The sequence below is a fragment of the Carettochelys insculpta genome, chromosome 19 (genome assembly GCF_033958435.1).
Source record: "Carettochelys insculpta isolate YL-2023 chromosome 19, ASM3395843v1, whole genome shotgun sequence".
NCBI classification, from domain to species: domain Eukaryota; kingdom Metazoa; phylum Chordata; order Testudines; family Carettochelyidae; genus Carettochelys; species Carettochelys insculpta.
Window position 1 is genome coordinate 3317596 of NC_134155.1, and position 24785 is coordinate 3342380.

General features: G+C 50.3%; 1 protein-coding gene across 2 annotated transcripts in view; it reads left to right on the forward strand.

The window, feature by feature from the left end:
• Window positions 1-7856, forward strand: part of GOSR1 (golgi SNAP receptor complex member 1) — a 68607-nt gene extending 60751 nt beyond the window's left edge. For both annotated transcript variants that reach the window (XM_075013858.1, XM_075013857.1), the window contains exons 8-9: window positions 2153-2235; window positions 3415-7856. In XM_075013858.1, coding sequence (XP_074869959.1) covers window positions 2153-2235; window positions 3415-3539 — 208 coding nt within the window. In that variant the 3' untranslated portion in view covers window positions 3540-7856. The remainder of the gene's footprint in view (window positions 1-2152; window positions 2236-3414) is intronic.
• The last annotated feature ends 16929 nt before the right edge of the window (window positions 7857-24785 follow it).

Sequence of the window (24785 nt, forward strand, 5' to 3'; positions counted from 1 at the left end):
ACAGCATCTGGGAGTCCACGTGAGCAGCCCAGGTCAATGGATCTGTGCTAGTGCTCTAAAAATAGTTTATAGCCAGTGCCTTAAAGTCTCAGCTCAGACTGGAGCTCAGGCCCTGAAACCCACCCTTTTCCTAGGCTTCAGAGCCCAAGGCCTGAGCCGCAACTTCGATGAGCTGTCTATTTTAGAGCACAACTAGCGCAAGCCCCACTAACCGAAGAGTCAACCAGGCATGCAGACTCACGCCAGTTCCAAGTGCTGTATAGACCTAATCGGAGAGGTGTGTTAAAATAGAGTCGGTTATAATCAGTGCTGTGGTTATCAGCAAAATGCAGTGTTAGCCTGATGCGATGGGCCCTGGGAAAGAGCTAGGTTTTATCTGCAGTGCATGCTGACTCCTGATACTGGCTGTCATTAGAAACAGTGTTCAGAGAAGCAGCAGGGACTGCAGTTCTGTAAAATGACATGTTGGGGCTCAGCAAGCTAAAGATATTGTGAGAAGGTTGGGGATCTTCCTCTATCTTCTTTTTTCTAACCATGCGGGTTTTCCCACTCTGAGAAGGAGACCACTAATGGTCTTCTCTTGTTTGTGTTGTAATGCTTGTAAAGTGTTTCATGTTTTGCCCCTCCAAAGCAAAACTTATCAGTCTAAACCTCCCACTGTATTAGGACCCATTTGATTTCTAAACCTTTATATGCCTCATGTAGCTTTCATCAGTAGACAGGTAGAGATTACACCCTTGGCTGTTCTGCAGTCTTACTGTTATTTATGATGTGTGCTCTGTGTGTTCTTGAAACACTCACCAGCCAGGGAAATGTCTGTTTCTCTAGTTTTGTCCTTTTCTCTTCCACATTCTTCATTAAACACACTTGGGCTCCATGAGGCACAGCTCCCACCTCTTTGTATACTGAGCTTACACAGTAGTCTTGAGAGAGCCATTACATTCAGGTCAGCTAAATAGCATTTGAGCTGCAGTTGTAAGTAATAGGTTGCCCATTTATTTTCTCTTTGATCTCCTTGTTCTCTAACAGAGTAGAAACCAAAGTTTCAAAAAACAAATCTTTGACATGCCTTGCTGGCATCTTTCATTGCCTGGTTCTCGCACTGTTGTTTATCATTGACTGGGAAAGAAGGCATGCCTCGCTTTTCCAAAACGAATGAAATTTGACAGAGAAGCCCATAATTTTGTTATGAACTGAACTTTAGTCTCCAGACCCTGCCCTTTGTACTTGTGTAAAATGCAACACTTAGCTGCTGTATCTAGTGCTGAGATGGCATTGTATGATTAGAATTATGTTAGCTGGCTGGCTTGTGGATAGCGTTCTCAGAAAGCACCAGCATGTTAAGTGGATTTGGTCACATGATGGAAATAAATTGAGTGTTTTGGGGTAATCTAATGCAGTGGTATCTCATTGAACTCTAGCTGACAAGGAAAACAGTCCACTCTGACTCACTAGGAAGAGATAAATCAGTGGACGAGTACACACACAGCCTAACTGAGGAGCCTTTATTGCCAGCTTCCCAGGAGCCAGCTGCATCTCACTTGGAACAGATGGCAGTGCACTTAGAGATCCTCGCTACTCTAGAGACTATGGGTGCCTGCTTCACACAGGATCCTTGCTGTGCAGTCCCACTGGCTTCATTTGAGCCCAGGCTACGCTTTCATCATCTCGCAGTTTGTTCACTTTTTGAGGTTGCTCAAACTCTTTTTTACTTGTGATTGAACTTTCATCTACTCAGTTATTCTTGTATCTGTCACACTGTGGTGTATGAGACAAGCCTTTCACACACTATCCTATGCAAACTAAACCTGTTGGAGCTCCACAGTTCAGCCAAACTCCTGATTTTAGGATCTCTGCCATAGGAATATTTCTAGGCTTGTTTCTAAAGTTGTCTCATCTTTGTTTTATTTTGTTTGTTCTAATTGTCTGCGCTGTTACCAAAGTTGCATGCTTTTGCCTGCTTGTAGCTCAAAAGGAAAAGTGGTGGAAAGCTAATCGATGAAGACTCGCGGAGAAAATGTATCTCTGGAGGGTAGCTACTGCCCATTCATCACCCTCTGAGGTTGCTTTACACACCTTGCATTTCCATTGGTTCAGCTTGCAGGTTATTTTTAGTACCATCGATTCTGATGCATTTTTTTCCCTCCTCCAGCATTGCCATGGCAACAAAAGAAAATATGACTTCGCAGAGGGGGATGTTGAAGTCAATACAAAGCAAAATGAACACCTTGGCCAGTATCCTTTCTCAAAGAACTGTGTTGCATATGTCTTCAGAAAGAGTCTATCAAGAAAATTCATTCTGCAGATTGGGTTTCAACATATTTTAACAGGCAGTGTAAATCAGTCATTGTGTATCTACTGAGCAAAGACTGCATTATCCCTGTCGCACTCCATCAATAAAATGCCTTGCTCAAATTAACAGTGTGATAAACTTAGCTCTTGGATTTTTTAAAATGCAACTTTGGATACTACTTAATTTAATTTGGAGATCTAAACAACAAAATCCAACTTACTCCAACTAATACTTGCTGCTAGAAGTGTATTATTATATTTGATTGTTTTCCTGGTATTTTACTCTCAAGGACAAATGGGTGCATGTTGTTGTGGATCTGTCATGGCTTTAGTGTAGAGCTAAGTGTTTCCATGACATGAAGATCCACTTGTCATTCAGACCTCTTGGTTTAAAGTTATGAGTTTGTGCCTTTTATCTCCCCTATTTCATGCTCCTGGAGTAAAGAATGTGCTGGATTATGAAGGGAAGTGTGTTTACCATTTCTTCTTTTCTTATTTCTTCTTTTCCATTGTAGCAGAACAAAGAGGAGCATTAGACTCATTCCGTTAGCCGGATTACATCTTGAAGATATGTAGCTTGATGAGGCCTAAATTTCATTAGACTGTTTTTATTGACTGGCAAGAACAAAAGTAACTCAATAAACAGTAGCCTTAAAAGATGTTGGGTGCAAAGGCAAAGCTCTGAAACTTGCAGTCTCATTGCAGATCTCACTTTTATACATTAAATTTCAGCATTCAACAGTGAGGGCAGTTATTTCATTATACCAGTCTTCATCTGTGGAATAGGAACTATTTTTGTAGCTAAACATCATCCATTGCTCTCCTTACTATTACTAGTGTTCTGCTAAATAAAGGCCACAACTTTTTGCATGCAGTTAGCCCAGATTTCATGTTGCATAAATGCCAACTTTAAGCTTTTCTGTTTCACCCTTCCTCTTTGTTTTTTATTGATGACGTATAATTGTATTCTTGCTAGCTAGTCATAAGGTGTTTTTATCACATCTGTTTTCTGTGGTTTGTGAATAATTTTGAACTCTCTGCTGGGAGCTTCTGTGTACAGATCTGGAGTCTGTCCAGTTTTGATGCTCCTTGCTAATATCACCTTAACTCAGACCCCCAAAGATCGATTTCCTGCAGTGAACAATCTGATTCAAAGGATCAACCTACGGAAGCGACGGGACTCTCTCATCCTGGGTGGCGTTATTGGCATCTGTACCATCTTACTGTTGCTATATGCTTTCCATTGATGGACATTCTCCAAAGACTCTGATAACCTCATCTTCTCCCAGCCCATCAAGGAGAAGTGGGTGGGGGAAGTCGGTAGACCTGATAAACAGCCTGCACATGATGGCTGGAATATCAACATCTGATTTATGGTGGCAGACTTTACAACACACTGGTTTTGAGCTGAAGCTGCAGTATTTCTCCTCCCCTGCCATGTATACTTCTCCTTCTTTGGTCAAATTTTGCTTAAATGATTTTATTTTTAAATCTCATGTCTCACTGTGAGGTAAGTAGTGTACAACATTTATCAGAATCAGTAAAGAATCTCTCCTGCTGGATGATGGTGATGAAATCTGTCATTGGCTATTAACTGAAGCAATTGGTAAACTTTTCTCAGGTGGAATTTTTTTTTTCAGAAAGCCAGTTTCCCCTGAAGTTCAAATACAGGACTAGCTATGTTTGCCCTACAATAAGGATATTGCAGCTGTAAGCCATCAGGCTCGTTTGTTGCGGCATACACCTCTCGGGGCTTTCTTACTCATGATTGATTGCAAGTCATTTCTATAGAACTTGTGCTGTGGAAACTGTGCTCCTTCCCACAAACTCCTGAGACAAGGGAAGATTGTTCAGCACAGCAGATGTCTGAACTGCTATCTGAGGAGCACTTAACAATGTTTTTTCTGGCTTTAAGGGGTCTCCAGGAAATATTTGCAGCCCTGCTTTGAAAAGGGGAGCATAGCACCCTTTCAGTTTTACTGTAGTATTAAGTCTTAAGTGATGACCAAACACACTTTTCACCTGAAATTAACCTTTTGGGTGTAAATATTTTCATTTTGGCTGATATCACAAAATGCTTAATAAAAACATAGTACTTTCAAAAGTCTATTTTAATTTAGATGAAAGGTATTCTAATAGCATATTTTTACACTGTAAGTAGGATGAAGGCTCATCTCTGCATTGGAAAGGGAAATACATAGGTTATGCCTGATGTATCTGTGTGGAAAATTGTTAAATACGTAAGTCCTTGTTGTAAAGAGTTAAATGAATGAGTGGCTGAATATGCATTATGTTTCTTCTCTAGTATCTGCAAGCCACACATACACAGATATTTTTTCAATTGTTCATTGTCCAAACATATAAGAGATTTTAGATCATCAGCAAAACCTATAGGGTTTGTCTCTGCAGATGAGTATCTATTTAAGAAATCTAATTTCAGGAATATTTTTGGTACAGCAAATACACAGATTACAGGTTATCTCCCCTTTCCAATTGTTCTCTGCTGTCTTTGGCTGTCTTATAGCCAGAACTAGCAAAATGCTGAGGAACTGGGTTTTTTCTAAGAACTTGAGTAACTAGTTGTACTACTGAATTAAAACGCTCCCAGTTGTAGTGTCTATCCTCCCCATTACACCATAGCTGTCAGAGATGGTACAGAGACATTCCTGTCGCCAGGTCTTGCTCTGTGTTAGAAGACAGGCCACCCACAACAGTTATAACTTATGTTATTACTGCTTTTATAGCCTGTTGCAAGGAGTAAAGAATTGTCCGTGTCGTTTGTGAAACCACACAGTTGTATAAGCAGTACTGTTCATTTGGAACTGAAAAAGGCTAATGTGTAGAAGAACATCTCTTTGATAAACAGTCTGCAAAGACCTTCTTTGACAGTTAGTTATTTTTGGGCTGAGATGGCACTTGCAATTGATGTTAGTAAAACTGAGGTTTGAGGTTTTAAATAAGAGAGGCTAACATGGTCGATGGGGGAATATCTGATTTTGAAATGAAGTGCTCATTAGGGTTGTTTTTTTCCTTGACAAAGACTGAAGGATAAAGGAACTTTATTAGTGAATCTCTGTATGGTGGGAGATCGAAAGTCTTCTCCCTTGATACCTTTTCTTTGATTTTTCAAAGGGCCCCGATTGACAGTCATGCTCCATTGGGGTGTGTAGGGTTTGATGGCTGTGTAGTTGGCAATTATAAGACCTGCAATATTGTAAATAAATTCCCTTATTTAATCTGATGGCCAGTCTTTTTAAGGGGCTTATTGGGTTTGGTTCATTATTTCATCTTACTGTGTGTTTTTAAAAGAAAGCTGCTATGGAAAATGAGCAGAGTGTAGAAGATACAAATTAATTCGTTACATCAGGGGAGAAGCAGAGACCTCCTGTTTTAGGACCTGAAAGAGTAGAAATATGATGGCTTCCCTTTGCAAATGAATATTAGAGGTGGCATTTCAATGGTTGGCAGCTGCTCAGTGGCTTTGATTTAATGCTGGTGTTGAGGGAGTTTTATATCAGATATATTTAATTGTCTTGGCTTAATTGCCCCTGTGTGAGCGACTGTCAGTCACATACCTGGCACAGGCAGGCGGCTAGTCTCTCTCTAACACGGATGGAATGGCTGTGCCCTGGAGAGAGCTGTGCTAAATGCCATGGGTCTCTCTTCTAGCGTGGCTCTGTGCTTGGGGCAATGGACCTTAACATAAGGGAGAGTGACCAGAAAATGGTGGGCAGCTTTATGATTGAATCCCAAGTCTCTGACCCTTAGCACCCCTCTTTGCTGCTTGGTCACCTGCCTTCTATTGTAAAAGGTGCTTCCTGCATTTTTATCCTGTCCAGCACTTCTCTGCCTTTCTGGGTCTCATGGCCCGTGGGAGGCACCTGTCTTCCCCTTGCTGTAGTTGAGGCCCATCTGGAGTCCTGTGGCAGTCCTGTTCATCCACCAGTGGGTCAGTAGTGGCTGACTATTAACAAACAGGAAGAGGAAATTAAGAATGGCGCTGGAGACTGAGAAGCACCTTGGCCAAAGCCCAGAAACAAACTTATTTCACTTTCAAGGGGCTTCTCTGTCTCCAGCGCCATTCGTAATTTCCTCTTGCTGTTTGTCAGTAGCCAGCACCTAGTGGGAAGCCCTCTGGTAAGCCGGCAGCACCTGGGCACACGGAATTCTAGAAAGAGCTCATCTCCCCACTTTATGCCCAGCCCCAAATAAACACAGGAACCTTTCTTCCTCCAGTCTGCTGGCCCACGTTCTGGCTAGCAGTTGCAGCATGGTTTTCAGAGTCCAGTCACCCGAGTACAGTCCTGATAACATCCAGAACTAGGATGCCCAGCAGCGAATTCCCTTCAAGATTTTTAGGGGGTGGTTTTGTGCTGAACGAAAGTGTCGCCCGTCGACGTTACGCCTGGAAGGCTCAGCATCAGACTGCTGTTCCGGCTGTACAGCTGATTGCTCTTTTGCATCCTTCACCAGACAGCGTGCAAAGCAAGGCTGCACAAAGGGCTTTGTTCTCACTGTGTGTCTCTGGGACCAATCAAATGTTCACCAGAGCCCCATTTGTTAATATAACAGGTGCTTTGGTTAATTCGAGTGCCTGCTGCTGAGGGGTTACAATGGAAAGCACAGCGTTTCTAATTCCTCAGTTAAACCCTGGCAAATTTAGGAACTTCTGGGCATAGAGGTGGGAATTCACACGGCCCAGTTACAAAATGAAGCAATGCTTTTCTTCAGCTCTGTGCAAAAGGCCTCTTTTGAGGGTCCCAACAAATTCAGACCCTGCAGAATGTAAAGTCCCCCACTGGGTGTTGAAAATAAAGAGGCAAAAGTAGATTTTAGCTGGCAGACGTGCAGAGACAGTTCAACTGTCAGAGCTTTCTTCTTGCAGGAGCCCTGAGAATTGCTGCCCGGGGGGTAAGGGCTGGCCTAGCACTTTTGACTGGGTAGCTAATTTAACCAATGCAGTTAAACTTCTAAAAATTGCTTCCTAAGCACCCTTGATGCCTAACAGGATTTTTCCCCGTTGTTTTCACTAGGCATTTGGGGCAGGGAAGAAATGGGACACTGCTTTGTTACAAAGAGCTTTGGAATTATTTCCACCTTTAGGCAGTGCAAGTGTCCGTGTTACAAAACGCCGCAGGGAACGGAGTAGATGTAACAAGGTCCAGCACAGGAGCATACGTTGAAAGACAAGTTCAGACAAAGCTGAGCCATATTGTGGGAGACATGTGCTCTTTGTGCCTGGCCTCCCTCATGATGACTGGACGTTTGCAATCAATGTGATGCTCTCAGCTCGGAATGAGTAAGCGGTTGTTGGTCTGGCCACCATTGAGAGAGGGAGGCAGTTCCAATCACACTAAGTCTAAGGTTCTTTCTTGCAGAAGATACCATTCCAGCCCCCATGTATGTTCTTTTCCAATTGCACTAATTTGTTTGCTTTCCAAATGGCTTATTGAAACCTAACTATTTTATTGTATCTCTGATTATTTTTGTTCTCACCTAATGTGCATTTTCTGTATGTATAGAAAAGCTTTGTTATGTAATTTAATAATAAATTAGAGTTCTAAACCCTGGTGCTTTTTTCCCCCCCGTAAGAGTCCCAGGCTGCCTCCATTTCAGTTTTAGAGGCAGACAAATCTTAAATCATGCAGTCCAGCTTCCTGCCAGTGCAGGATTGCTACCTAGAGTGAACATCTTGGTTTTATCCAGTCTTGTCCTTAGGGCCCCAACTGATGAGACTTCTACCTTTCCTGTAGTCACCACCGGAGCTGTTACTACATATATAGCAAAAATGGACGCCCTTCCTGTTGTTTATACCTATTGTTCCACTCTCTGTAGTTGCTCTTCCCCGTTGGGATTTAAACCCTTCCTACACTGATAGACTTACACTCTACCCTCTTAGTTTTCCTGTCCTCTGACCCTGGCCGGACTGCTGGACCTGCCGCCGCCAGCTGCAGGGCCCTCCTGCTGTTTGAGTCCCAGCTGCCAGGAGGGCTGTGGGTCTTGTCAGACCATGGGTGTTTCCAGACCAGAGCCTCCTGGGTTTTAGAGGTTTGACCTTTAGTGGCATCCGTAGGGTGAGGGTAGCTTCTTTGACAAGGTTCTTCTTTCTTTGGTCCGCCCCCTCTGGGGCACCTGCCAGTGCCCACTGTTGGTAGACGGGCTACTGGGCTGGGTGGACCTTTGGTCTGACCCAGTATGGCCGTTCTTATGTAAGGTTTCAGAAGGTGGGAGTAAGGACTTCCCTCATTTCAAGGCGAGCTGAAAGCATGGGCAGTGGGTGAACACTGAGCTGGGGAGGGCAGGTCCCAGCCCTACCCTTCTGCAACTCCGCCCAGTGAAGCCAAGCCCAGCCCCTACCCCAACCATCCCAAGAACCCTTAGTGTCCCCTGTCTCCGCAGGTGGTGTGGCCCCATCTTTCCCTGCCTGCCACAGTGCCTGTCCTCCCTGGGCAGCCGTGCCCTGGGCCCAGCCCTCCCCAGGAGTCAGGAAAACAGGCAGTTGTGGGAAGGCGATGCCGCCCCTTGCCTACTTGACCTGCCACCTCTGGCTAAAAAGCTTCTGTCACCAAAGACTAGAAAGCTGTTAAGCCAGCCCAGGTGTTGGTGCTTATCTGGGGATACACAGTAGCTCTGTGTCCCAGGTAAATCCCTTGGGTTTTTCCTCTTAGAGTAATCAATAGCAACCTAAGTAGTCTAGGAACCCCTCTGCTGTTCAGATCTGTGAGGTCACCAGCTCCCACTGGGGAATTCAAAACATGTACCAGTTAATGAAAGTTTGCTGTTCTTCCCACTGCACTGCTTAACACATCCCCTTCTCCCCTCCCCACTAATGTTAAAACAGGATGTGCGTGCGCACTCACCCGCCCCCTTGGCATAAGCTAGCTTGCACGTAAATGCCAACCAGACCTGTCATCCAGCTCAGATGACCTGTCAGATTGATAGACATGGGCTGCTCCCTTGAGTCACTGCCACAGCTGTCCTTGTCATTTGAATGCATGCTATGCCGCCCAGCCAGCAGGCAGTGGCCTGCTACTTCTCAGATTGGTTCAGAGTACTGGGTGAGGACCTGTCAATAGCTGAGAGGGATCAGAGAGATGTCACGTTCAGCACTTGCTTTCATTGTCTAACTCAGCTTCCCCTGCTATGGAGATTCAGATCCACCTTAGAATCATAGAACACTAGGACTGGAGGGGACCTCGAGAGACCATCGAGTCCAGCCCCCTGCCCCAACGGCAGGACCAAGTACTGTCTAAACCATCCCTGATAGACATCTATCTAACCTGCTCTTAAATATCTCCAGAGATGGAGATTCCACAACCTCCCTAGGCAATTTATTCCAGTGCTTGACCACCCGGACTGTTAAGAACTTTTCGCTAATGTCCAACCTAAACCTCCCTTGCTGCAGTTTAAGCCCATTGCCTCTTGTTCTATCCTCAGAAGCCAAGAAGAACAAGTTCTTCTTCGAGTGTCCCCGTGGGTGCTCCACATTAGGTGTTGGGCTTGCCCGGCGCCGCAGATCGGATCTTCCAAGCAATTTCTGCCGGACCGCGCATGCGCCACTCCCTTGCGCGCTCCTGGCCACATGTGCGATCCGGTCCTCGCCAGTTCCTCTTAACCGCCGTCGGCTGCAGACGGAATCCGACTAGGCTACGGCCAAGTTAGCGTATTCAATGGTTTTTAGCTGTTTTCTTTAAAGTTTTCAAGTTGTTAGTCTATTGTTAAGTTAGCCAGTTGTTATTTAAAAAAAAAACCAAGAAACAACAAGCAGGACGGAATTCAGTCCAATCCTAGTAACAAGTGGAGCACCGGAGGCCAGGAGCCGAGGGCCATTAGCCCTCCTGCCGCGGCAGGCTATCAGAGAGGGGGAAAACAGCACAGAGAAGGTGCTAAGTACCCGTTAACAACTAAAAGACTCACCAACAATGTCCTCTTCAGGATTCAAGAAATGTGAGTCTTGCCGAGAGGCAATGCCAGCGTCTGATGGGCACAGTCACTGTATAAGGTGCCTTGGGGAGTCCCATGTCACGCAGAAATGCTCCTTCTGTGCAAAATTAACAGCCAGAGCAAGGAAGGACAGGGAGATGCGGCTTAAAATGCTGCTATTAGACAAGGCCCTCCAGCCAGACGTGCTGGAGCGGCCGCAGCAGGAGGGATCCTCCGGGGCCCATAAAAGGAAAGCTGCCTCCCTCACCCCATCAGCGCAAAAACGGAGGAGAGTCTTCCCAACCCGATCCCTTCCAGCAGCAACAGCGAGCGGGACAGGAGGAGCGCACAGCCCCCAGCCGCAGCAACAGCTGATTGGCGGTGGCACGGAGAGCCACGTGGAGGCGGCTCAGCCTCCGATGATCAAACAGCTGCCCCGCACCGCAGGCAGGGCGGCGGCTAAACAAGCGGCGGCACCACAGGCAGTGGCACCGACCCCCGGGGAACCGGCAGTGCAGAGCGCGCAGGCACGCAGCCTGCAGGCACCGGAGGACACCGCCCGCCCGGCACCGCCCAAGAGTGTGCCGAGCACGGCGCGGACGGGGCCGAGATCCCCTGCACATCAGGGGGCGGAGCCACCCCCTCAAGGGAGGGGGAAGGCTGCACAGAAAACAAGGCACCGTAGCCCCTCTCCAGACAGGGCTGCAGAGTTGCTTTCTCTCAGCCCTCCGCTCATGCTGCAGACTCCAACCAGAAGGCAGGGGTCCCCCCAGCCTACCCGGAGCCCCCGTCTCCATTTTTACAACCAGCCTCGCCCTGGCTGGGACCACCTTCACCCTTCCTGGGGTTTGAGCCACTGGAGTACTATCACAAATCGCTCTCTCCAGTGTCCCAGGTCTCTCGACGATCTCGCTCCCCCAGACGCGGGGGTACGCACCAAGGGAGTGGTCCAGGTCACCTACCCAAGAACAGTGCCCATGCTGCCATGGTCGCCCTTATCACGCAGGGCATAGACACCACCGGCATTTTACCAGGGAAAGATCCCCACAGACGGTCCCGTATCCCCGAGGGCAATTGCGAACGGGGACAGAGACTCAAGTGTCTCAGGGGGAACTGGTTATGGAACCCTGAGATTTTCCCTCGCAAGCTTCCAGCGAGCGGATGTACCATCGCCAACAGGAACTGGAAGGGTCCAGAGAGGCGTATCCTAGTGGTTCCTCGCTCTCCTCCCTGGACGGGGCTACGGCCCTGGGGGACGTCCATCCTCCGGACGATCTCAAACAGTTTCAAGAGCTGTTTAAAAGGGTGGCCTTCACGCAAGGCATCCAGACAGCAGAGGTGCAAGAGAAACACCATAAGCTCCTCAAAAATCTGAGACCTCCGGCCTCCTCCAAAATAGCAATACCGCTTGACGAAGCAATCTTGGAGTCCGCCACTACGATATGGCAGACCCCTGCGACTATTCCGCCTGTCCACAAGAGAGCGGACAAGAAATACTTTGTGCCGGCGAAGGGCATGGAGTTCCTGTTCAGCCACCCACAACCAAATTCCTTGGTGGTGGAGTCGTCGCAACAAAGATCAAAGACATCTCAATTCAAGACGGGGAACAGACAAAGATGCCAAGAAGCTAAAGCTGTTCGGCAGAAAGGTCTACTCCTCCTCCACACTACTGTTGCGAATGGCAAATTACGCAGTGCATCTGGCGAACCACAATTTCGACAGCTACACTAGGTTAACCTCCCTCATGGACTCGCTTCCAGAGGACAAGAAACCGGTGCTCAAGGCCATCGTGCAAGAAGGCTACGCGGCCTCGAGGACGGGAGTTCAGATCGCCCTGGATGTTGCAGACACAGCAGCACGCTCCACAGCTACAGCAGTGGTGATGCGAAGGGAGTCCTGGCTCCAGACTTCGGGTATACCGAGGGATCTGCAGGCAGAGATCGTCGATCTTCCCTTCGACACGCAGAAGCTGTTTGCTGAATCAACTGACTCGGTCCTTCATTCCAGTAAAGATTCAAGAGCCACACTTAGGACCCTGGGGATTTACACCCCTCCATACAGAAAGAAAAAGTACTACCCTCAACAAAGACGGTACCAGTACCAGCCACAGCGTCCCCAGTACCACAGGGGTTACGAGCAAGGGCGACATCAACAGCACCAGCAGTACAGAACTCCCAGGCGACGTTCCCAACAGAGCCGTGCGTCCTTGGGGCAGGGCCAAAGGCCACAAGTTTGACACACAGATCCAGGGCTGCGCCATCACTACCATCACACAAGGTCATCCGAAGCGGTTATTCCACCATCGCCTCCGACCATTCTACGACCAGTGGCAAAGGATCACCACAGACAAATGGGTGCAGGAGATCATAGCCACGGGGTATGCCATCCCCTTCCAGTCGCTCCCACTGCCACGACCTCCACCCAGGCCCCACCTCCAGGAGGCCTCCCACGTAGCGAGGCTCAAGCAGGAGGTAGACCATCTCATGCTCATAGGGACAGTGAAAAGAGTGCCGGAGCAACTGCAAGGGAAAGGGTTCTACTTGAGGTACTTCCTCACGAAGAAAAAGACAGGAGGCTGGAGGCCCATCTTAGATCTTCGAGGCCTCAACCAGTCCCTGCGCAAGCAACGCTTTCGGATGATCACAATCGCCTCCATCCTTACGGCACTGGACGATGGAGATTGGTTCTCAGCCCTCGACTTACAAGACGCGTATTTTCACATAACTATCCATCCGGCTCACCGACGATTCCTCCAGTTCATGGTAGGCAAAGAACATTTTCAATACAAGGTCCTACCGTTTGGCCTCTCCTCGGCCCCCAGAGTCTTCACCAAGACCTTGGCAGTGGTGTCAGCCTACCTGCACAGACAGGGGGTATTTATATTCCCGTATCTGGACGACTGCCTACTCAAAGGGGCCTCGAAGGAGGAGGTACTACGCATGATACGCGTCACAGCAGGCACGTTCTCTTCGCTCGACCTGGTTATCAATCTGGCAAAATCAAAGATAGACCCCACACAGGACATAGAGTTCATAGGGGCACATATAAATTCTATTACAGCGAGAGTGTATCTACGAGAGACACGCTTTCGGGCCATCGGCTCCCTCGTGCAAGTCATCACCTTCAGCCCTACGGTGCCGGTTCTGACGTGCTTACAGCTGCTGGGCCACATGGCAGCAGCGACGTTCGTAGTACAGAACGCCAGGTTACACATGCGCAGCATGCAGCAGTGGCTGGCGAGTGTATACAAACCGGCAGCACACACCGTTCACAGGGTGGTGTCGCCCACAACAGAGGTGCGCAAATCCCTGCAATGGTGGGTAAACCCCAAGAACATGCTAACAGGGGTACCCTTCCACCAACCACAAATATCAGTTTTTCTTACTACAGATGCCTCCCTCATAGGGTGGGGAGCACACATGGGCGAAGAGGTGATGCAAGGGCTGTGGTCCTCCACGGAGCAGTCACTGCACATAAATATACTGGAGCTCAGAGCAGTGTTCAACGCCTGCAGACACTTTCGAGACCATATACAAGGCAAAGTAGTCGGGATCAGTACAGACAATACCTCCACCATGTTTTATATAAATCGGCAAGGAGGAGCTCGGTCCCGTGCCTTATGTGTAGAAGCAGTCCGGTTGTGGAACTGGTGCATCGCCAACAATATAACCTTGAAAGCCTCGTACTTACCAGGCGCTCGCAATGTGAAGGCAGACCAGCTGAGCAGGCGTTTCGCACTCACGCATGAGTGGCAGATCCGTCCCGATCTGCTACGACCAATTTTTCACGCATGGGGCTTTCCCCAGATAGACCTGTTTGCCACTCAACACAACAAGAAGTGCCCACGATTCTGCTCCAGGGCAGGACTGGGAGGGGGGTCCCTGGGGGACGCATTCGCGATCTCCTGGTGGGGCCTCTGCTTTACGCTTTTCCTCCCACAGTGCTGATCCACAAAGTCTTGCAGAAAGCCAGGAGGGAAGGAGCCCGAATGATCCTGATAGTCCCAACGTGGGATCGACAGCAACGGTTCCCCCTACTCCTGCGCATGTCGGACCGTCCACCGATGCCCCTTCCGGTGGCGCCGGATCTGCTCACGCAAGCCCAGGGGTCCATAGTGCATCTGCACCCCCAAGGCCTGCGACTACAAGCGTGGTTAATCCATGGCTCAGCTCCCTAGAGAGCACATGTACGGAGGAAGTGCAACAAGTCCTAGAAAGTAGCAGGAGGACTTCCACCAGGAAGACCTACAAGCAGAAATGGACTCGCTTCACGGCATGGTGTTCTGCCAAACAGCTAGCCCCCCTTTCGGTGCCTATTCCTGTAATATTAGAGTATTTACTGGACCTCAAGAGAGGAGGACTCTCACTATCCTCGTTAAAGGTCCACCTTGCCGCCATTTCGGCGTTCAGACACGAAGAGGAAGGGCACGCGGTGTTCGCCCATCCCATGGTTACCAGGTTCCTCAAAGGGTTGGTAAACCTATACCCCCCTCGGAAACCACTTCCACCTTCGTGGAACTTGGACCTGGTGCTTAATGCGCTAACGGGACCACCATTCGAGCCTTTAGCCACGGTTTCCCTCCGCCTCCTTATGATAAAGACGACCTTCCTTCTCGCAATCACATCAGCTCGCAGGGTGAGCGAGCTTGCGGCAGTTATGGCAATGCCACCCTGCACTGTTTTTTCCAAGGAGGCGGTGACTCTACAGCTGCATCCAGCCTTTGTTCCTAAGGTTTCTTCAGAGTTTCATATTAACGAACCTATTGTTTTACCCTCGTTTTATCCAAAGCCTCATAACTCTAACAAAGAGGTGCGCCTACACCTCCTGGACGTGAGGAGGGCGCTGGCCTTCTATATAGACAGGACCAAGCCCATCCGGAAAACGGATAGACTCCTAGTCTCTCTCGCTCCCAAATCGAAAGGAGAAGGTCTCTCTTCGCAGAGAATCTCGAAGCACATCGTATCCTGCATAAAAATGTGCTACGAACTCAAGAAGACTCCTTTACTGGCCACGCCCAGGGCTCACTCCACTAGGGCGGTGGCGGCATCAACAGCCTTTTTCAAGGGCGTTGCGCTAAAAGACATTTGCAGAGCGGCGACCTGGTCATCCTACGACACCTTCGCCAAACATTACGCCCTTCACAGGGTATTCCAAGAGGATACCTGTCTCTCGACAGCGGTCCTCTCGGGGACAAGCTGCACATAATCCAATTACCCACCTCCTATCTTGGGTTACTGCTGGGTAGCCACCTGATGTGGAGCAGCCACGGGGACACTCGAAGAAGAAAGAGAAGTTACTCACTGTAGTAACGGTGGTTCTTCTAGATGTGTCCCCGTGGGTGCTCCACTACCTGCCCATCCTCCCCGCTTCGGATCTCTGTTTAGTGTTTTGCAGGAGCATCCGAGGCGGTTGGTCAAGGAACTGGCGGGGACCGGATCGCGCACGTGGCCAGGAGCGCGCAAGGGAGCGGCGCGCGCCGGCGCATGCGCGGTCCGGCAGAAACTGCTTGGAAGATCCGATCTGCGGTGCCGGGCGAGCCCGACACCTAATGTGGAGCACCCATGGGGACACATCTCGAAGAACCACCGTTACTGCGGTGAGTAACCTTTCTTTTTCTCCCTCCTCTTTGACACCCTTTTAGATACCTGAAAACCTCTATCATATCTCCCCTCAATCTTCTCTTTTCCAAAGTAAACAAGCCCAAACCTTGCCTTTGAAGTGCACCGTGGCAGCTGGTCTGATCACCTGTTTGAATACTGATGTCGCAGAAATTCCAAAGTAGCTTATTTTGTTGCCTAAAGGACTTGATTGATTAAAAGTTAAGCAATGTTAATGTCTTCCTCCAGCCAGAGACTGCCAATGAAACGACTGTGTTTTTACAGCTGTTTCAATGAAGATATTCTTGAAAACAATGGATCCTTGATGGCAGGCACTCGGAATCGTTGGTCTCTCTAGAGAGAGACAGATAACACGATGACCTATGTTTAAAAACAAAACCCACATTGTTGCCAGTAATACCTTTACCTACTTCTTCAAACAGGGTGAGAAAGCCATGGGATGGGATGGGATGGAAAACCTCTGTCATCTAATGAGTGTGTAGAAAAGGTAGATTTTGCAAAGCTAGTCGTGTCTGTAAGTTGAAGCACTACACTTAATCCTCGTTTGTTTTGTCACTTGCTTTCTCTCCCGTATGTATTAAACACCCCTTCTTTGACGTAGGTGGCTTGATATGGATTTTGTGTGCCTAAAGTCTACTGGGTTTCGTATTAAAATGAGACCCCAACTGAAAAATTAATTCTGCCAAGTTTCAATTTCATCCCAAATTCTTGCTGACCCTCATGCATGTAGCAATCCATGCTCTAGTGCAGTGGTTCACAAGGTACAGTCTGTGGCTCATCAGAGGTCTGTGACCATCTTGCTGGTGGGCTGCCAGCTCAGGGTTTGCCTCCGCTCCCCACCCTGCCCCCTGCAGCAGGGAACGCACACGGGTTCTTCAGCCTTCTGCCTCCCCTGATGTAACAGCTGCATAGCTACAGTTTTGTGCTCCAGTAGATTGATATGGTGCTTCGAGCTAAGCAGATGCATTTTGTCCCCGTGGCTGGCTGGCTGGCTGGCTAGTGGTCCACGGCAAGTTCTGAGTTGAGCAGGGTGGGACAAGACCAAAGAGTTTGAGACATGCTGCTCGAGTGGGAATATGTTAAAACTAGCCCCCTCCTCACCCAAATTTCCTGTAGGATCAAAGACATCGGCTTTTCTTACAGTAACCAATGGAGTGTCTGGGACGGAAGAGACAAAAGCAAAGGCGTAGTAGTAGAGGTAGTTGTGACCAGGGCGACAGGTGAGCGCAGTGGCTCGAGGAGAGGACTAGGAGTCCGAGGTTCTTTGCAGCTGTCCGCTGATTGGCAGGATGACTTTACCCGCTTGCTTCAGTTAACCCAGTTGTAGAACCGATTTAATATCTGTGCTGCTAAAGCAGTGGGCGGCTAAACTGGAATGGGCTTTCGGGTTTTATTTAGTCCCTCTTCCAGGTGGAAGGCCACGGAATCTGATTCCGCTTGAAGCATTCACGGTGATGTGCCTCGGGGGAAGAGGCAATGTGCTCGGTGTACCCATCTCGCAAGAGATGGCTACTCTGCTGCTGGTCCGACAAGAAAGAGGACGTGGCTCAGACTGTAAGACCCATACGATTTTGGAGGGAAAAGGAGCAAATATTACAGCAGCGAGCTGTTCTGTGCTTTGCAATTTCCACCCCTGGGTTCTGGGACTGAGATAAGGAACTACAGGACCTGGGACAGCTCCCTGGCTTCCTTCAATCCTTCCCTTTTCTTGTAGCCTGTATCAGGATTTTCCTACCCGTGGACACTGGAAGGGACCTTGGTAGGCCATTTACTCTACTTCCTGGCACTGAGGCCAGACTGAGTATTATCTAGAACAGTGGCTCTCAATCAGGGGTCCGTGGATCCCGATGGGTCCAGGAGGATATTACAGGGGGCCATGAAAAAAAGTGTTCTTCAGTTTCACTAGGTGTGTAGCAAATACATTTTCTAGATGGCTTTAATTAAACAGGCTGCTGCTCCCTGGAACTGCCTGTAATCATCATCTTTTAGATCAATGAATTAAAATAACCCCCCAGAGCCAATGATGGCGCTTTGGAGGAAAAAATGTTTGACCAAAAGAAAAACTTTCACAGAAAATGTACATTTCAGTCAAAGCTTTCCAGGTGTTGAATGGAAAGAAATTATTTGTTGGGGGAGAGGTTTGCGTTTTAGTAAAGGAAATGGTCTTTTAGGTTTTGAACATTTTTAACAAAGACGGTTTTCAAAAACTGAACCTTCTTTGGGCTTTGGTTTTCCAGTGAACATTTTCATTGGTCTGCAAGCTGCTTTAAAAAGGAATGTGCGTTTTTCTAAAACGTCCCACAAGAAATAATGGACATTTGAATCACTAGAAAGGATTGCTAAAGCTGATTTCTTAAACCTGGCCCTCGGGCAAAAGGCAGAAGTCTCACGTCATGGGCATCTGGCTTGAGAGGGGACTGTACGGTAGGATGTGGCCCTGCTTTAGCTGCGGATGCATTTGATTCAGGTTCCTGTATCTTCTCCTTCTTCACAGTTGTGATGAAGTGTGGATTGTGGGGATTTTATCCCCACTTATATATTGCAAGTGTGTCTTACTGTCCTGTAGTAATGCCATGTGTGTGCCTCAGTTTCCCTTGGCGCAGCATCAGGGTACAGTTGGTGACAGGCGTTTTGGTCTGACGACTTCTGACATGTACAGAAGGCCTTTGTAACCTAGGCAACCTGGTGACACTTCCCCCACCACCACCACCACCCATGAAACAGGCGGGAGGAGGGGCCTGACTGGTGTGAATGGGAACTGGGCTGGGAGTGGGGCAGTCTGTGCTGGCTTCAGTGGGAGGGAGGGGACCTGGGCCCGGCTCGGGGACCCCTCTGGGCCCCTCTCCCCAGGATGGATGGTGCTGACGGCTGCTGGTCCCTGTGCTGACCCGTCTGTTCTGCGCTGTGTCCCTGTCGCCTGGTAACCTCCTGTTCTCCCTGCTGGGTGCGAGTTGCCTCTGCCTGCGGGTGGGGAAGGGCCTGGGAACTCCCCTCCCCCACTCTGGGTCAGATGTATAAAATCTTCCATTTAAAACTTGATGGGTAGAAAGTGTTAGCCTGGAGTCATTTCAGCTCGCGCCTCTGGATAGCTCCTCTAATGAGGTCACTTGTCAGTGTACTCGCCTCCTCCTCCTCCTCCATTGCACCTTCTCTAGGGGAGGAGATTCCCAGCACATGGGTAGCAGAGCTGCGCTTTCCATGAGCGCTCACAGAGATTTAATCTAATTGCCTCTGCCGCCTTCAGCATCCGATTTCGCTTTCCTGGGGAGAAGAAATTACAGCTCACCTCCCTAACGAGGGGAGAGCTCTTTAACGTAACGGTGGCTGTTAAAGTAACTGGCTTGTCTTAGCGCAGGCAGCCCAAGGCCTCAAGGGATTCGGCCTGGAGCATGAGAGCAAAGAGGAGCTGCTCTCCATCTCTCGCTCGCTCTTAACGCCTGGGCAGCAGGCTGAGCCGCAGTGGCCGGGGCCTGGAAGGAGAGGTTGCCGAATCTCCGTTCCCTTGCAGTGCACATGCAGAATTGGCTTAGAACGTTGCGTGCTGCAGATTCCTGTGTTTAGGGAGCTGCCATGGCCCAGCTCGCCTCAGATTGCAGCTCCAGCAGCGAGCTGGTGCCAGGAATTCTTCAGGGAAGGCGAAAGCATCCATAATTCACCTGCCGCCGGGGCTGGGAGTTGTCACGGCTGCTCTTTCTGTGGTTCTTGTCTCCTCGCAGGGGGTTCCGCAGCAGGAAGAGCAAAGCTGGAATTAGTTCAGGCTTTAACCGTTCGTTCGTCCCTGCGCTGTAACGCTGGGCAGCAGTGCTGCAAACCCCAGCCCTGTTCATCCCTCACTTCCCACTCACTGCCAGCGAGGGGTGGCCCTGTCCTGGGGCCTCTTCTCCTCCTCAGGGCTGTCTGGCCCCCAGCTCGTGCAAAGGCTGCTCTGTCTCCGGTGCATCGTTCCCGAAGCTGTCGTCTTGGCATCGGCAGTTCCAGTCCTGTTCTCTGGTCCTGGCCAAGAACAGGCGAGTGAGCAACTGGCAGCCAGGCCCCTGGCGTCAGGGGAAGGTAACGAAGCAGCAGTGCTCCCCTACACGGAAGAGCTTGCAGCAGAAAAGGACCCCAGTTCCCAGGGCTGTCAGTTACCCCATGTCGCCGGTGGGAGTCAGGCCCCTGCTGTTCTGGGGACGTGCTGGGCACATGGCAAGTAGCACTACAGAGTGCAGGAGCCCCCCGCCCCCCGCAGCAGTTCTCTGCTCCCAGCATGGTCGGGACCAGATGGTGTCACTTCCAGGGAGATGTGGCCCAGCCACGCCATCCCAGCGCCCTCCGCTGCAGGGTTCAGCTCTGCTTCTCTTAAGCGGATCCCCCTGACGTTTGGACCCCTGTAGTCCCAGTGCGCCAAGCCCAGGAACACGACAGACAATCAGCTCCTGTTCCCTGCCTGCCTTCAGTCGTGTCTCCAGGGCGGGGCTCCGGGCACCCTCCCCCACGAGGAGAGAGGTGCGCCACTAACGCTGCCTCCCCTCCCACGGACGTGCCGCTCTGGGCACGGCGCAAGGCCTGCCCTTCCCTACCACATCTCTGCGCCCACGGAGTGAGCCGCTCTTCCTAGCTCACAGCACAGGCGGGGAGGCCAGGCTACAAGAGAGACACCCAGGGTCACTCGGCCAAATGTTCACATAGCCCTGCGGTGTCTGGAGTCCCTGTTTAACCGCTAGCTCTTGTGGCTGCCTAAGCTGCAGTCGGAAGCGATTCTCTGCTGGTGCAGCGTCACGCAGCTGGCTGGCGCTGTCAGATCTGTCACAGAAACCCCAGGTGCTGCCTGCTTCTACAGGCACAGCGCCAGCCTGAAGGGCCCTCGCACCATTGCTTTTCCCTCTGTTCTCCTGTGCGCGCGCTCCTCCCTGCAACAGCTCCCGCCCCACGTTCGAGGACCGGCGGCCGGGGGTGCAGCTTCCTTCCCCGCTTGGTCCCCCTCGTTGGACAGAACAAGCAGGCTCCCTTTTGACCATGCATGTTACATTTTATTGTTTGTTCTCATGCCAAGAAATACAAAGGAAAGTACCTAAGAGACACCCCAGCATCCCGCAGAGAAAGAAATGGCAGTGAAAACTCGCTCCAGCTGGAACACCCAGACTGGCTTTAAGGCCTGGTCTGTAAACCCCTCAAAGCACGCGCCAGCCCCTCTGGCTTCGGAACCAGCTGACTCCTTCAGTGGGGTGGGTGGACCATAGCAATGGGGAAGACAGCTGAGGCTTCATGGTAAAGAATCTTGGATTTGTCCTGGAAAGAGGCCTGAACCAGATGGTCCCTGCTCAGAAGGCAGCTCGGATCGGCGTGGGGAACCAGGGGCTCTCAAGTGCCTTGGTGTGATTATCGTGCACAGAGATGGGATTTTCATTACCAGCTAGCTAAAAAGTATTTTTAAAAAAAATGTGGCTGCAGCTTTTAGGGCTGGGCTAGAGGCCGAGCATGTGAATGTTCAGGCAGAACTCGACTGTTTGGAAACCCACAAGTATTTTGGTCCCAAATGGGCTGAAAGCAGCTGTAACCCTCCTCCTCCCCCTCCACAACTGCGACTAAGGCCAGGGTACAAATACCGGCCCAGGCTGAGCTCATGGGTGTGTACAGGCAGATTGCCTCATGCGCCCAGATCAGACAGAATGGCAGATGTTGTTTTCAAATGCAAGGGAGCATCTAGCCCCCTGGCTGCCCAGAGGAACTCACTTCCCAGTTGGAAGGGTGCCAGGTGCAGGAATATCTGCCTGAGCCTGCAGCCAGCCTGAGCCTGACGACTCTAAGCTGTGACCTCCCTGCTGCCCTGTTCATCTCATTGGTGCATCAGCTGTAAAGCCCAATGCGGGCACTTGGTTTTCAGCCTGACCCATTACACTTGTGGGCAGCTTAGCGGCTGGAACAGGACAGAGGGAGTGAAGCTGGTGGGCACTGGGAACGGAGCAGAGTGAAGCCAGGAAAGGACAGAGGGGTGGATGTTAAAGCACAGAACAGAAAAAGCAATGGCTGAAAGGGGAGCAGCCCCCCTCACCCATGACAGGCAGAATTTGTTGCATGAGGCCAGCTTCCCAGGCACGTCCACGAGGGATCTGCTGTGGCTGTGGGGAACGAAGGGCTCAGTTCAGATCCCAGCCATCGACCGTGACTAAGCACGGAATCCAGCTGCCTCTTGGCTGTGAGTTGGCCGAGCCAGGACTAAGGCTGGACTCCCTAACCCAGTCACTATGGCTCCATCCTGGCAGCTCCCCCACCCAGGACCACATTCACATGGCGCATTGTCTCTTTCTAACGCCTCGCTAGCTCCTCCTGCAGTGTCTGTCCATGGTGCAGAGAGTGACCTCAAAACGGTAACCAGCTCTCAGCCCCATGGCACCTGGTGAGGGGGCCTTACAGCACCCAGGCATCAAAGCACCAGAGCTTCTCTGCTCAACACACTGCACCTCACAGCAAGCGATCACCTGCCTATGAGCAGCCCTGGGACCAGCAGAGGTGTCGGTGATGTGACCAGGAGCCAGAGCAGCGCTGAAAAGCCATAGTCTGACCCCACGCAGATGTCACTAGTCCAGACCGTCACGCTTGTCAGTCACGTTCCCTGGGCCAGCGCTCACAGCTCCCCCTTCCACCATCTGCCATCCTCCTACTTCCTTCTGACAAGAGCCAGGGAAAGTGGATTTCCCTGGCACGCTGCACCCCTCTGCCTCCACCCCCTTGGCTTCATATAGCGCCCAGAAATGAGGGCTGGAGCACGGAGCTTCTCTTCATTGAGGCTGGGTATGAATTTTGAAGGAGAAACTAACAGATGTTCAGTGCGGGTGAAACTGACCAACTGCGAAGGCTTTACAGCTCCTGTCACTGTGACAGTGGCGGGTGTGTGCGGCTGGGCTGGGGCAGCAGCAAGCTAACAGAGCACAATCTCCCTTCTGAGACAGTGGAGACTGGACGCAGAATATCAGCTGGATTGTATGAGAACTCTCAGTCTAGCTGGACATTTCTTAAACCGGCAGGTGCACAGCTCAGCATGCCTGAGAATAGTTTGGGCTTTTCCCCCAACATTGATTTCTTACGTCCTCAAAATATGTAGGTCCTTGTAATCCCTAGTTGCCACCCTTAGTGCTGCGGAGATCCAGGGATGGAGAGAGCCTGGCTAGCAGTGTCTTAGTTACGGCATTTAGGGTCATGACAGGCCTCATGCTGTCATGCTCCACAGTGACAGCCATCAGGGCAGGAAACCAGGACTAAGGGATTCTTCCTGCACAAAGGCAAGCGAGTACGTCACCGGGAGGTGGGAACTACTCCAAACAGAGATCCACGGGGAGGTGGACGTAGGGACATGGACCCACGAGGATGGCAGGCAGTGAAAGGGGGAGCCGCTGAGCGAGAGTGCCCCAGAAGGCCATGCAATTCCAGGCTGCAAATGCAGGAGCATCATGCTGTGGAGCAGAGAGGAGGGACTCTCCGGCTAGACAATGCCAGGAAGCCTCCTGCTAGGATAGCACATGCAGCCCCAGGGACTCCAGCGCAGGGAGGGGCCAAGTGCTTCCCACACAGAACAACCCCGAACCTTGTCCAGAGCCCATCTCAAACCTCTGCATCTCCTGGCCAGGCTGTTCCCAGGAAGGGCAGGACATTCCCAAAGAGAACTGCTCTCCTGCCACTGAGGAGGAGCGTTTGAAATCTGTAAATCCCAAGCAGGGCAAGGAGCCTTTCGGGTGGGGTAAAAGCACACGTGAATGGCAACATTGAGGGAAGGGAGCCACTTAAGTGCAGCATGGTGTGTTTGTGGGTTGCACTCACTGATGGCCGTGCTCCAAGCGCTGAGTGCGATTCAGTTGGGCAGTGTGTGCTGGCACCTTCTGATTGGACCTATGTGCCAGATGTGCACGAAGGAGCTGGGGTTTCAAGGGCAGAGCAATGTAAAGAGAATCTGGTCACTGGCTAATTAGAAAGAAGAGCAAATCACTAACAGAATGGAAGTGTCTTCATTTTTCTTTTTTATGGGATTGAGGAGACAGGAAGCTCTTGACCTGACTGATGAGGCAGGGTCAGATGGGAAGCAAAACCCATTTGGATGTAGGCAACCAATTACCACTGCAATTTCTGCTCTGGCCTTCTCATGCACTTGGAAGAATTGCGCTCCCTCGGGCCCATCCTCTTCGCCAGACTGCAGCTCCATCTGGAGAGGTGCCTGCACAAGCCTGTGGTTAAGGAAGCAATGGCTGGCATTTCTGCCTTCCCTTTGGAAAGAGCTGGGGGTGGGAAAACCACCCCAAGGAAACACACATTTTATATACTCATATGTGACGGAGGATGGTTTTCTGGGAAGGGAGAGAGAGTCAGCTAGTTTCTCTTCCTCCGCTACAAAGTGGCTCCAGAGACAAGTCATTTCACTCTGCTAGGTCGTGGTTTTGCCATCTGTAGAATAAGGCTAGTTTTATACGTGACTACATCACACGGGGGTCAAGGGCTGGTTAGTTAATTTGGGAAAAGCACTGCCAGCTCCTCAGAGGACGGGTGCTATGTAATTATAAAGTGGTTCTTGGTCCCCGTTTAATAAATATTTGATTCTTGGGCAGTGTAACTCATTCCTGCCATCTTCCTTCAGTCTGCGTCACCTCTCCCCTTTTCACAAGGCTCTTTGTTTGCACTGCTGAGCACTCACATACAGCAGTTTGTCAGGCTAGGGAACAAAGGACAAGAAGATGCCTCAAGAGGCAGTATGCTGGAAAGAGAACCTGAAAGGCAGAGTCAGTGAGCCAGGCCCAGAGAAGGAAATCATTATGGAGCTCTGCTAGGGAAATGAGCTCCACGTGCAGGCCTCCCATCAGCTAACATGCTGGTCCCTTACGTTGCCAAGCAAGGGTTTCTGAGGGACAGAGTGCACGGCTGCTGTGAGTTTATACCTCCTGCACCTGGGTATTGCTCTGCAAGACACAGCTGCATGGAAGATGGAAA